The sequence below is a fragment of the Salvelinus fontinalis genome, chromosome 23 (genome assembly GCF_029448725.1).
Source record: "Salvelinus fontinalis isolate EN_2023a chromosome 23, ASM2944872v1, whole genome shotgun sequence".
NCBI classification, from domain to species: domain Eukaryota; kingdom Metazoa; phylum Chordata; class Actinopteri; order Salmoniformes; family Salmonidae; genus Salvelinus; species Salvelinus fontinalis.
Window position 1 is genome coordinate 43,392,739 of NC_074687.1, and position 14,429 is coordinate 43,407,167.

Consider the following 14,429-nt stretch of genomic DNA (forward strand, 5'->3'; position numbering starts at 1 on the left):
TCAGACCCTGTTGAGTGTCTGATAATCTACCATAATCTACCATACATAGGAGTAGTTAAAACATGCTATACCTCAACTGGTATGTACACACTGCCATGTCTCTGACTTCTTCCCTATAGGCTGTCTCATCATTGTCGGTAATCAGGCCAACCACCGATGTGTCATCGTCAAATTTAATGAAGGTGTTAGAGTCGTTCTTAGCCATGCAGTCGTGGATGAACAGGGAGTACAGGAGGGGACAAAGCACGCATCCCTGAGGGGCTCCCGTATCAAGGATCAGTGTGGCAGATGTGTTGCTACCTACCCTTACCACCTGGGGGTGACCCATCAGAAAGTCCAGGATCCAGTTGCAGAGGGAGGTGTTTAGTTCCAGAGTCCTTAGCTTAGTGATTAGCTTTGTGGGCACTATGGTGTTGAACACTGAGCTCTAGTCAATGAACAGCCTTCTCACATGTGTTCCTGTCACGATCGTCTTCGTGAAAGAGAGTGGACCAAGGCGCAGCGTGTGAAAAATACATCTTCTTTATTTTGGAAGAGAGAAAAACACGAAACGAACACTATACACAAACTAACAAAACAACAAACGACCGTGAAGCTAACTAACGTAAGTGCACAGACAAGCAACAAACGTTCAACATAGACAATTACCCACATAAACCTAGTGCCTATGGCTGTCTTAAATATGGCTCCCAATCAGAGACAATTAATGACATCTGTCTCTGATTGAGAACCATTCAGGCAACCATAGACACAGCTAGACACCTACACTAAACACAAACCCATCTACTCTACTTAACCCTCTAAACCATACAACCACCCTAGACAATACAAAAACACATACTTTCCCCATGTCACACCCTGACCCAACTAAAATAATAAAGAAAACAAAGAATACTAAGGCCAGGGTGTGACAGTTCCTTTTGTACAGGTGGGGAAGGGCAGTGTGGAGTGCGATTGAGATTGAGTCATCTGTAGATCTGTTGGGTTTGTATTTGAATCGGAGTGGGTCTAAGGTTTCCTGGATGATGGTGTAGATGTGAGCCATCACCAGCCATTTAAAGCACTTCATGGCTATCGACGTGAGTGCTATGGGGAGGTAGTCATTTAGGCAGGTTACCTTCGCTTTCTTGGGCACAGTTTGAAACATGTAGGTATTACAGACTCCGGTTGAGGTTGAAAATGACAGTGAAGACACTTGCCAGTTGGTCCGGGCACGCTCTGAGTACATGTCCTAGTAATCCGTCTGGGGCCGCAGCCTTGTGAATGTTGACCTGTTTAAAGGTCTTGCTGACATCGGCTACGAAGACAGTGATCACACAGTCATCTGGAACAGCTGGTGCTCTCATCCCTTCCAAAAGCAAACAAAGGAAGAGAATCAAAAACATACATTTAGCAGTCCATTCATCAGTTGGTGTGTGTACGTGTGTGTGTTGCGGGGTTAAAGCTACAAACCCATAGGCTTGGCTCACTCATCATAGGCTTCCAGGCTTTTCGGAGGGAGGGTGAACAGGAGGGAGGGTGAACAACGAGGCAGTCATTTGAATGTAAGCAATGTCCCCACGTGCTCTGGCAGCTTTCATGGCCGGGATAAGTTATTTTCTCTTCTGGCGCACAGCTTCAGGATAGTCCTCAATGAGGAAGATGTACGTTCCCCTCAAGTTCTTGGCTCATTCCAGAACACTACCTCGTCCTTGAACCTCAGGAACTTGACAACTATCGGCCTGGGCCTGTCACCAGTGCCGGTGGTGGGTTTTCCAGTCATTTGGGCGCGCTCCAACTCAATCTCCATCTTCAGTTTCTCCAAGATCATTTCCCTCACTTTGTCCCCCATCCAGGTCTCATGTGGAGATTCTGCAATTCCGTCTACAACAATGTTCCGCCTTGATTGTCCCTCGAGATAATCTGATTCCTTTGTCATTGTTATCATGGATTCACATACAGAACTAATGTCCTCTCTTAATGATTTTCAGATTTTCTTCTTGCTGTTTTCCTGTTTAAACTCATCGAGCGGACCCTGGGAGAACCGCAAACTGTTCTTTAGGTCCTGGACCTCTCTGGGCAGGTTGTCCATTTTTTTAAATTAGTTTACTCCACCAGTATTTGGACACAACAGTTGAAGCTGTTTTCTTGTCGTAACAACTGCTTGTAGAGTTGCGATAGTGACACCACTATCCTCAACGGAACTCCCACCGGCTTTGGTCTTTGTCATGGTTGCAACGTAGGCTACGCTGTTACTCCCCACAATTCCAGAAAGGGCAGGTCACAGGGAAGATGGAAACAGCAACAAACAGTAGGGATCTAGACAGCCACAAGCCCGGTAAAATCCACAAAGGCTAACCGTGTCTCAGGCTGCATTCAAGCCCTCAAGGAAACCCTGCTTGCTTTATAGACAGCTAACCCTCGGACGGAATGATCCGTGAACAGACCGCAGAGTTCCCATCATCTGATGCCAACGGTGCAGTGGGGTCCAAAATTAAAAGGTATCTAGCTAGTAACCAAACTTTTCCAATAGAACACTTTCAGACACTTCCAAAAGAACAAACCGAGCGCTTCCTCATTCCGCATTCAACAGGAAATGATGTGATTAGATATGATATTTGTGCATCTGCAACTTTCTCACTCATTATTCACGATTCATTCACCTCATGGAGTACAGAGCCAAAAGAAAAAATGCTTCACTGTCCATGCCCTCATTGTAAATCTCTTAAGCACTGAGCAGATAAGTCTTTCAACCTATTAAATTCATATTTGAATAGGTTTGTATTCTTTGCATTCTGCGACAATTAAGCCATGTCAACAACCCTCACAGAGAATGTCCATATAACGTTAAATGTAAATATTTGGTCTGTTTTAGCATTTGGAGTCAAAAGCAAATGAACATCAACAAATTCAGTACACTGCACACTGTCATTCATCTTTATTGATCATCTATTGTATACATTTTGCGTAAACATATGAATGTCCAAGACTCCGTGAACCACTCTGGTTGTTGCTCTGGATCCCAGCACAGGAAATGGCCCAGTGGTTTATTGGTACAGAGTTTATAAGGCTGTGAGGTCACAGTTCAGTGCGCAGTAGAAGCTTGGCTTTTTTCATGTTCTTGGCCACTATGGAGAGAGGGACAAGAAGCTTGGGTAAGAATCTGTTAACCAGGGAAGTGGTAAATTCCATTTCAAGTCAGGAAGAGAATTGGAATTCAATTCAGGAATTGACTGAATTTAAATTGCCCAACCTTGCTTTATGTTGTTCTGATAGTAGTGGACCAAACAATTAATTATTTTACACTTTGAGCAATTAGAGAAATAATTTGCTTCATTTCTGACTAATAATAATCCTCCTGTCGCTTTTCAGCTTTTCATTTGAGCAAGTAAAACCTTTATAAAGTATTCATCCACCCCTTCACCCACCCACCTTCTCTCCCTCTAAGAATTGTCCTTAAGCAATCTCAATACTTTATTGGTTGTCTCTCCCAACTCTCTCCTCTCAACTAGTTAGTGAATTAGGTGAAGGAAGAAAGAGTAGAACCAAGTAAGTGCAGTCTGTGTTATTGGAAAACATGTGTGTGTGTGAGGCAACATAAGGATATCTGACTCTCATAGGACCTCATTAGGGAAGAAGAGGGACACTCACAGTATGGGATGTCGCTCGGCTCGTAGGTGTACAGGCGATTACTGTACTTCCCAACAAGGTCTGAACGCACGGTCATGGATGGATCTGTGGGAGGGAGAGATATTTTGGAGGACTTTGCCAAAGCTTCCAAACATAATACAACCTTATGTAGGTATAACTAGATTGTAATGCTTTATTCATACTATTCAATTTCTAACACTATGGCGACCCATAAATTACATTGATCCTTGATCAAGACCCACACATGTACTGTAAGTTATTTGGTGGTTCTTAGGCAAATCGCTACTGATTAAAATAAATGTATGCAAGGCACTGAATACAGTTACATCAAAGATCTCACAGCAAGCTTTGGACCTGCGTGATGTGTTGGCGATTCAGAACAAGTGGTGATTTATTTCCTAAGTGAGATGGCATGGTAGAAGAAGAGACCCACCAACAAAGATGATTCTTGGAACGTAGTTGCCATCTGCTGCCAGATTACGGTCTGTAGTCTCATGCTAAAAAATAAATCAAAATGACATCAAAATATACATTCCTAATCAACTACCATCTATTTAGCATCTAAATTCGAACACTTACTTCCAAGTGATGAAATAATGAAATGCATGATACAATGTACAATATGTGATTGGGATATGGTTACAACCATATAATTGCATTGCTTCCAATGAGTGTATGTTGAATACATTTTTTAAAAATCAATTACCATCAAATTGAGCATAACAAAATCCTTTTGGGCCATTTTCTGTATGGTTTTATCAACAGCAAACGCCTTCTTCAGAGCTGTGGAAGGAAGTGGGACAGAATGATATGTCAGTGAGAACCTCACCTTTAACTTCAACACACTTTATCCTCGTAGTGGAATTTGTATGTATTGCTATTCTTTTGTCATACAAGCCTTTACAAATGATAATATAGAAGGAAATGTTGCTACAACGAAAACAACTGTAAGGCAACAAAGAACTTGGTTGGGCCCTTTGGTTAGATGATGTACAGTACCAGTCAAAAGTTAGGACACACCTACTCATTCAAGGGTTTTTCTTTATTTTTGCTATTTTCTACATTGTAGAATAATAGTGAAGACATCAAAACTATGAAATAACACCAATGGAAACATTTAGTAAGCAAAAAAGTGTTAAACAAATCAAAATATATTTTATATTTGAGATTCTTCAAAGTAGCCACCCGTTGCCTCGATGAGAGCTTTGAACACTTGGCATTCTCTCAACCAGCTTCACCTGGAATGCTATTCCAACAGTCTTGAAGGAGTTTCCACATATGCTGAGCACTTGATGGGTGCTTTTCCTTGACTCTGCAGTCCAACTCATTCCAAATCATCTCAATTTGGTTGAGGTCAGGTGAATGTGGAGACCAGGTCATCTGATGCACTCCATCACTCTCCTTCTTGGTCAAATAGCCCTAACACAGCCTGGAGGTGGGTTTTGGGTCAATGTCCTGTTGAAAAACAAATGATAGTCCCACTAACCAGATGGGATGGCATATCGCTGCAGAATGCTGCAGTAGCCATGCTGGTTAAGTGTGCCTTGAATTCGAAATAAATCACAAACAGTGTTACCAGCAATGCACCCCACACCATCCGTGCTTCACGGTGGGAACCACACATGCAGAGATGATCCATTCACCAACTCTACGTCTCACAAAACCATGGCGGTTGGAACAAAAAATCTCAAATTTAGACTCATCAGACCAAAGGACAGATTTCCACCGGTCTAATGTCCATTGATCGTGTTTCTGGTCCCAAGCAAGTCTCTTCTTATTATTGGTGTTCTTTAGTTGTGGTTTCTTTGCAGCAATTCAACCATGAATGCCTGATTCATGTATTCTCCTCTGAACAGTTGATGTTGAGATGTGTCTTACTTTATCTCGGTGAAGCATTTGTTTGGGATACAATTTAGAGGCAGTTAAGTCTAATGAACTTATCCTCTGCAGCAGAGGTAACTCTGGGTCTTCCGTTCCTGTGGTGGTCCTCATGAGAGCCAGTTTCATCATAGCGCTTGATGGTTTTTGCGACTGCACTTGAAGAAACGTTCAAAGTTCTGGAAATTTTCCGTATTGACTGACCTTTGTCTTAAAGAAATGATGGACTGTCGTTTCTCTTTGCTTATTTCAACTGTTCTTGCCATAATATGGACTTGGTATTTAACCAAATAGGTCTATCTTTTGTATACCACCCCTACCTTGTCACAACACAACTGATTGGCTCAAACGCATTAAGAAGGACAACAATTCTACAAATTAACCTTTTTTGTTAAATTAACTGTCCAAACATGTCCAAACTGTCCAAACATGTTAATTGAAATGCATTCCAGGCTGTTTGAGAGTATGCCAAGAGTGTGCAGCTATCATCAAGGCAAAGGGTGTCTACTTTGAAGAATCTCAAATATAAAATATATTTTGATTTGTTTAGCACTTTTTTGGTTACTACATGATTCCATATGCGTTATTTCATAGTTTTGATGTCTTCACTATTATTCTACAATGTAAAAAATAAATAAAAACACTTGAATGACCAGGTGTGTCCAAACTTTTGACTGGTACTGTATGTGTGAGTATGAAAGCACAGCAGTATTACCTTGACTATGAGGACAATCTTCCATGTGATGAATGACCATCAGAGGCTTCTTACTGTGGGAACATGAGGACACAGACAAAACAAGAACACATTCCACTGCAGAATAAGTAGTGGGTGGATGTGCTTACAGAGAAGTACAACGTCTCTGGGATTGTACCAAACTTAAGCCCCTAGTGTCATTATGGAGATAAGAAAACAAATAGGCTGTGTGTGTCCCAAATGGCAACCTATTTCCTATTATGTGCACTACTTTTGATAGTGCCCTGGTCAAAAGTAGTGCACTGTCTAGTGAATACTGTGCCTGTGCCATTTTGGGATGCAACCATATAATAAATATGAGGATTTCCGTTACAGTTTGATTAGTTTTATTGGACACATTGAATTAATGGGGCGCAGTGATATGTGATTGTCTCACCTAGTTATCTTCAGATGAATGCACTAACTGTAAGTCACTCTGGATAAAAGTGTCTGATAATTGATTGAAATGTCAATTGTAATATAATAATTGTGAGGATATGGCTGTAACATAAGCAGATAGCTTTAATGAAATGTTTCACTCTTAGACATTTGAAAGACTGCTCTAATTGTCAAACATATGCCACTAACCAAACAGCGCAATTGCAATTTGATGTCTTGTTGTGTATTTTGTCTAATCTTGTTTTACCTTTCTTTCATTGTCATCAGGGCTTCCTCATAGGTATTGACCCATGCAATGTAATCTCCCCATCCTGAGACAAAATTGAGGATGGAAATCAGAACGAATGGATTTGGTGTTAATGTAATGGGGATGGAGAACTGTTTTCGTACACTCAGAAACAATTTGCTTTCTAGAACATGGAAGAGTTATTCAGCTGTCCCCATAGGAGAACCCTTTGAACAATCATTTTTTTTGTTCCAGGTAGAATCCTTTTGGTTCTATGTAGAACCCTTTCCACAGTGGGTTCTATGTGGAACTCAAAAGGGTTCTACCTGGAACCAAAAAGGGTTCTCCTATGGGGACAGCTGAAGAACCCTTTTTTTCTGAGTGTAGTAAACTCAAATAGACGTTAGGGGTGGGGCGAGGATACATTGTTACATAATTCTTACCTCTTGAGAGAGTTTGAGTGCCTTTCCTTGTTTTCTTCTGTAGGGAAACTTCCATACAGGTGACAAAGAGCAATGCAAAGAGAGACCAGCGATACATGGTTGTCATCCGTTCTGAGGTGGAGAGAAGAGGAGGCAGTCAAGTCAAACTGTTCAAAAATACATATATGTAATACTTATGTTTATTATTTATTTAGTTAACCTTTATTTGACCAAGGAGTCATACTGAGACCAAGGTCTCTTTTACAGATGAGCCCTGAATTACATACATTACAGAAAATGCACACATCAAAATAGCAATACAAATTGGCAAGCAGAAAAAAAAACACAGTCATAAAATGAATTGCCCTAGAGGCACCAGAACGTCAAATTTTAAGAACATTTTAAAGATCATTCCACAAATAAGGTGCAAGAAAACTAAAAGCTGATTTACCGAACTCAGTAGAGACCAAAGGAATTTCCTAAGTTAGCCATCCCCGAGACCGGGTGTGGTAACTCGTATGTCTAAAGTTTAGTAATGATGTTAGGTATGGATCGACTTTTTGTAAAAGGGCTTTATGAATGAAAACATAGCAATGTATCAACCTACAGTATAACTCTCGCCTTGACCATATAAAAGTCAAGTGTGATAAAAAGGAACCCCTTCCAAGAAACACCTGCCTTGTGCCATTTAAGGGGTAGGCCCATTTCAATACAAGTGCCTAAATGAATAGTAACGATATTCATCTATGCTTACTAAAACAGGCCAAACCTGTTTGGTTATGTGTGTCACATTTACTTCAAACTACTCCTGATCTCGATTATTGCATTTGTCATTTGTCTATTAGTATTTTTAAATTCTAAAATAAAACCCTGTACAAGTATACTGTATATTAGAGATTTTGCATAGATCATTATTGTCTGCGTAAATTCAAACAACTGATTTTGGTGCCAGTCTGTTTCTTCTTCGGCCGAATTACCAAAGGCAAAATGAAGGTTTAACATGATTGAATGTTGACAGAGATAGGCCTGTACACCAACCAGGTTATTCAAATACTGCATCAAGTCAACACAATAATATTACAAGTTTCCACTAAGAAATGTTCAATGATTTTGATATCTTACCTATTGCACAGGCATAGGAGGAGTGTCTGTAACCTATTTCCAAGCTGACAGTAACTTGGTTTTGATTTGCAGTTCTTTTTATAGACAACAGAACTCACCAAACAGGTATGGGGAGCCAGGCCTATCCAATTATTTTTAAATTATTCTCTCTACTTGTCAGTGTTTCAAACAGGACATTTGTCTTTTTGCCTAAACATTTAAACACCATCAGAATTCATAGAAAGCAGTGCACTAGGTTAGTCATAATTGATCAAATATAACTGAAGAGATGAACTGGAATGACATTCACTCTCATGGAATGGGTTGCCAATAATAATTACCTGAAAGCCACATCCCCAATAAGCCCTAAATATGACTGCAATGAGGCGTATGTCACAGTGCTTCTATGGTTATATACTGTACACCATGCCACTGCCTATTTAATTTGTTAATTTAGCAAACAAGACAACTGAAAACCCAATGCCTTTGTCACAGTCAGCACACCTACATATTTTCCCAGTCGTAGCTCATTTTTCCCAAGTTCGCAGTTAAAGTCAGATATTGCAGTTCCTAGTTAAGTTGTTTTGAGCACGTCACAAATCATGCTTCATTGACAGCATGGCCAATGTTGAATGTTTCTCATTTTAAACTAGGAAAAGAGACCCTTAATCTTAGACTTGGGACCACACAGCCACACCACTGAATAGCAGGCTAATGATTGATTTGCAACGCTTGCAGTTAGCCACTGATTTCTTCCAAACCACTCATTGTTGAATTTGCGATTTCCAACTTGTTGTGTAATGTTTATGTCCAATGGCCGATGAGCACCGATACATTTTATCTATACGTTCTCTTCATTATTTCTCTTCATATGACAAGGATTAAAAAGGATTTGCCAGTAGATTGTCGACTTGATTCATGATGATGACTGCTAACTGAGATTTTGAAAGTAGGATGTTGACATGACAGAAAGTGATTTGATATAATTTTATCTGTGGCCAATGACCGTGAGCCTTTTTGGATCAGCACTTCTAATGTAACTCTATGGCAGCACCTAAGGGGATAGCATTTGTTGGTCTACCCTTAGACTTGTTGGTGACGTAGTGTCCCCATGAGTGACAGAACACTGAGCCAATCACGGCGCAACACTCTGTATTTTCTGCTGGCTTGCCCACCACAGAAAGCAATGAGTTAGGCTGAAACACCTGCATTTTGGAGCTGCCTTACTCAAGAAAACCAAAAAGAGACCATGTTTGTATGCGGCTTTATTAACTCAATGATATATATATATATATATTTTTTTTACATTGTTTGTAAACTGATACGTATTAATGCCAAAATAACATGCAAAACAGGCAAGCCTGCTGAAAATGTGGGTCTCAAAAGCCACACCTGCCCTGAATGACGGGTCGCCACTGCACATGACATCCCGGCAACTTAGAAAAATCCCATTATATCGGAGTTGTCCCGCCCCCACTGTTATGGCCGGACGGCAAGCATCTCGCCATTATATCCAGTATCTCTGATTTAGCACAAGCGCATTTCAGATGAATGATGCATTGTGGGATTGGATGCTATTGACATAGCGACAGGAGTTTTCATTGAAGAACAGTCTTGTTTTCATCAATAACGTTGGGTAATTTGTCATTTCAGCATCTGCCATGAACGGGTCTGTGGCCAAAAAGACCCAAGACACGTTAGGGAAAGTTATAAAGAAACCGCCGCTTACTGAAAAACTGCTCAGCAAACCGCCGTTTAGGTATCTGCACGACATATTCAGTGAGGTGAGTGATTAGCTAACATTGGCTACTAGCTACAAAGAGGTCTTACTAGTTAGATTGGATTTGATAGCTAGCTAGCATTTATCCTCGACTAAAACCAGCCAACTAACCTTTCAGCATTGAGACTGAGTCATGATAATTAGCCAATTTACCTAACAGTAGCTAGCTATCAAATCATCGTCGTTTTTCGTTGCTAGGCACTCCTGTCTGCTTGGTTTAGTAAACAAAACCAAGTCGCGGCGCTGGGAAATGTGACTTTTCACTGTATCTATGTAAAAAAAATATGAAATTATTTGCTAACTGGCTGGCTATTTATTCATGAAACGGTTTAAAACATTATCCTATAACAAATTAAATGGCTGCCCCTGCACTAGTTAACTCGTTAGTTAACGTTAACTAGTTAGTTAGCAGGTACAGTTACATATTTTTGTCACCGAAGTTGTGTGAGGGTGTCAACCCTGTTATGAAATGAGGCCTTCTATTCTAGGTGACGGTCAATGAGCTTATCCCTAAATGCAGCTGGATTGCTTGTTTGAATTGGGCTGTGTTCCCTAACTAACTAGTTAGGATGGCAACATGAAGGCATGGCACTGTGGAAGGGTGGTGCTTGCTTGTTATAGCCTAAATAATATAAAAAGCATACCGCTGATCATGGTTCTAAATCCATTATAATTTGTACTTGACATAACAAGTATCATGATGGCAGGGCCATGGGACAGGCAGGAACATGCCCTCATAAATGGTGCCTTCAGAAAGTATTTACACCCATAGACTTTTCCCAAATGTTGCTGTGTTACAGCCTGCATTTCAAATGGATTACAGTTTGTCAATGGTCTACACACCATACCATATAATCTCCAAGTGTATTTTATTTATTTTTTCTGTTCTTGAGTCATGTATTTAACCCTTTTGTTATGGCAAGCCTAAATATGTTCAGGAGTAAACATTTGCTTAATTAATTGCATGGACTCACTGTGTGCAATAATAGTGTTTAACATGATTTTTGAATGACTACCTCATCTCTGTACCCCACACATACAATTATCTGTAAGGTCCCTCAGTCAAGCAGTGAATTTTGAACAGATTCAACCACAAAGACTAGAGGTTTTCCAATGCCTCGCAAAGAATGGCACCTGTTGGTAGATGGGAAAAAATAAAACTAATCTGACATTGAATATCCCTTTCAGCATGGTGAAGTTATTTATTACATTTTGGATGATCACTACAAAGATGCAGACGTCCTTCCTAAATCAGTTGCCGGAGAGGAAGGAAACCACTCAGGGATTTCACCATGAGGCCAATGGGGACTTTAAAACAGTTAGAGTTTAATGGCTGTGATATAAGAAAACCGAGGATAGATCAACACCATTGTAGTTACTTCACAATACTAACCTAATTGACAGAGTGAAAAGAAGGACGCCTGCACAGAATAAAAATATCCCAAAACATGCATCTGGTTTGCAGCAAGGCACTAAAGTAATAATGCAAAAAATGTGGCAAAGCAATTCACTTTTTGTCCTAAATACAAAGTGTTATGTTTCAGGGCAAATACAACACATTGCGGAGTACCACTCTCCATATTGTCAAACATAGTGGTGGCTGCATCATGTTATGGTTATGCTTGTAATTTTTAAGGACTGGGGAGTTTTTCATGATAAAAAATAAATGGAATGGAGCTAAGCACAGGCAAAATCCTAGAGGAAATCCAGGTTGTCTGCTTTCCACCAGACACAGGGAGATTAATTCACATTTCAGCAGGACAATATCCTAAAACACAAGGCCAAATCTACATTTAAGTTTCTTACCAAGAAGACATTGAATATTCCTGAGTGGCCGAGTTTCAGTTTTGAATTAGATGTTCATGTACATTTTAGGCAAAACCTGAAAATGGTTGTCTAGTAATGATCAACAACCAATTTGACAGAGCTTGAAGAAATTTGAAAAGAATAATGAGCAAATGTTGCACAATCCAGGTGTGAAACTCTTAGCGACTTACCCAGAAAGACTCCCAGGTGTAATCGCTGTCAAATGTGCTTCAACAAAGTATTAACCTAGGGGTGTGAATACATATTTCTGTGTTATATATTTTTTGTGTTATATATTTTTTGTTATATATTTTTTTTAAATTCTAAAAACATGTTTTCACTTTGCCATTATGGGGTATTGTGTGTGGGTGGATGAGAAAACAAATAGAATTTATTTTGAATTTAGGCTGTAAATTTAGGCTGTAAATGACATATTTCTGTGTTATATATTTTTTTAGGCTGTAAATTTAGGCTGTAAATGACATATTTCTGTGTTATATATTTTTTTTAATTCTAAAAACATGTTTTCACTTTGCCATTATGGGGTATTGTGTGTGGGTGGATGAGAAAACAAATAGAAATTATTTTGAATTTAGGCTGTAACACATCAAAATATGGAATAAGTCAAGGGGTATGATTAATTCTGGAGGCACTGTACGAACATAGTGTGTGATGCTGTGAGAATGGCTTCCTCGCTAGAAGGTTTGCCATTGGCTGGGTCCGTGCCACAGGCTATACCAGGCTCAGCAAAGATTATCCAGGCAGAGCAGACTGGCAGATCCATCTGCACAAGACTACATCATCTTCTGGACAAGTCTGTCTTATAGGTCATTCAGGTTGCTTTTGGCCACTGCTGTTCCCACAAGCTGCAGAGCTGAGTACACTCTTAACCCCATTCAATTGGTAGTCTCTCTCTCTCCTCCTTCAGTGAAGTTTCTCACCTTTCACTAAATGCTCATGCATATTTGATAAGTGTGTTTGCGTGGATGACGCAATTGACCCTTCACTAAGCCCCACCTCAGAATTTAGGGCACCAATCTCAGTGCTCCAATGGATAGCAACTGTTGTCGAGTCCGACAGCTCGGACAAGCTCACGTTTAAATCGCATTGAAGATATTTTAGCTATTCGATTTTGAATTATAGGACCCTTTTAGGTAAACCCTTGCAAAAAATGCCCCTTTTTCAGTACCCTGTCTTTCAAAGATAATTCGTAAAAATCCAAATAACTTCACAGACCTTCATTGTAAAGGGTTTAAACACTGTTTCCCATGCTTGTTCAATGAACCATAAAAAATTAATGAACATGCACCTGTGGAACGGTCTTTAAGACACTAACAGCTTACAGACGGTAGGCAATTAAGGTCACAGTTATGAAAACTTAGAACACTATGGAGGCCTTTCTACTGACTCTGGAAAAACACAAAAAGAAAGATGCCCAGGGTCCCTGCTCATCTGCGTGAACGTGCCTTTGGCATGCTGCAAGGAGGCGTGATGTGGCCAGTGCAATAAATTGCAATCTCTGTACTGTGAGACGCCTAAGACTTTGCTACAGGGAGACAGGATGGACAGCTGATCTTCCTCGCAGTGGCAGACTACGTGTAACAACACCTACACAGGATTGGTACATCTGAACTTCACACCTGCGGGACAGGTACAGGATGGAAACAATTGCCCGAGTTACACCAGGAATGCACAATCACTCCATCAGTGCTCAGACTGTCCGCAATAGGCTGAGAGAGGCTGGACTGAGGGCTTGTAGGCCTGTTGTAAGGCAGGTCCTCACCAGACATGACCAGCAACAATGTCGCCTATGGACACAAACCCACCATCGCTGGACCAGATAGGACTGGCAAAAAGTGCTCTTCACTGACGATTCGCGTTTTTATCTCACCAGGGGTGATGCTCGGATTTGCGTTGATCATCGTAGGAATGAGCGTTACAGCGAGGCCTGTACTCTGGAGCAGGATCGATTTGGAGGTGGAGGGTCCGTCATGGTCTGGGTCGGTGTTTCGCAGCATCAACGGACTGAGCTTGTTGTCATTTGCAGGCAATCTCAACCCTGTGCGTTACAGGGAGAACATCCTCCTCCCTCATGTGGTACCCTTCCTGCAGGCTCATCCTGACATGACCCTCCAGCATGACAATGCCACCAGCCATACTGCTTGTTCTGTGTGTGATTTCCTGCAAGACAGGAATGTCAGTGTTCTGCCATTGCCAGCGAAGAGCCTGGATCTCAGTCCCATTGAGCCTGACTGGGACCTGTTGGATCGGAGGGTGAGGGCTAGGGCCATTCCCCCCAGAAATGTCTGGGAACTTGCAGGTGCCTTGGTGGAAGACTGTGGTAACATCTAACAGCAAGAACTGGCAAATCTGGTGCAGTCCATGAGGAGGAGATGCACTGCAGTACTTAATGCAGCTGGTGGCCACACCAGATACTGACTGTTACTTTTGATT

At 40.8% G+C, this 14,429-nt stretch overlaps 2 protein-coding genes across 7 annotated transcripts in view; one reads left to right on the top strand and one right to left on the bottom strand.

The window, feature by feature from the left end:
* Nucleotides 1–2,893: 2,893 nt before the first annotated feature.
* On the bottom strand, nt 2,894–8,452 carry LOC129821547 (anterior gradient protein 3-like). The gene is made up of 8 exons (XM_055879214.1): nt 8,411–8,452; nt 7,310–7,420; nt 6,888–6,951; nt 6,224–6,276; nt 4,337–4,413; nt 4,064–4,127; nt 3,631–3,714; nt 2,894–3,107 (listed from the first exon to the last, which is right to left on the bottom strand). Exons 2-8 carry the CDS (start codon nt 7,413–7,415, stop codon nt 3,058–3,060), a joined length of 498 nt encoding a protein of 165 aa, XP_055735189.1. The 5' UTR covers nt 7,416–7,420; nt 8,411–8,452; the 3' UTR covers nt 2,894–3,057.
* Nucleotides 8,453–9,948: 1,496 nt separating this feature from the next.
* LOC129821380 (TRAF3-interacting protein 1-like) overlaps nt 9,949–14,429 on the top strand; it is a 38,452-nt gene continuing 33,971 nt past the window's right edge. For all 6 annotated transcript variants that reach the window (XM_055878998.1, XM_055878999.1, XM_055879001.1 and 3 more), the window contains exon 1: nt 9,949–10,173. In XM_055878998.1, coding sequence (XP_055734973.1) covers nt 10,051–10,173 — 123 coding nt within the window. In that variant the 5' untranslated portion in view covers nt 9,949–10,050. The remainder of the gene's footprint in view (nt 10,174–14,429) is intronic.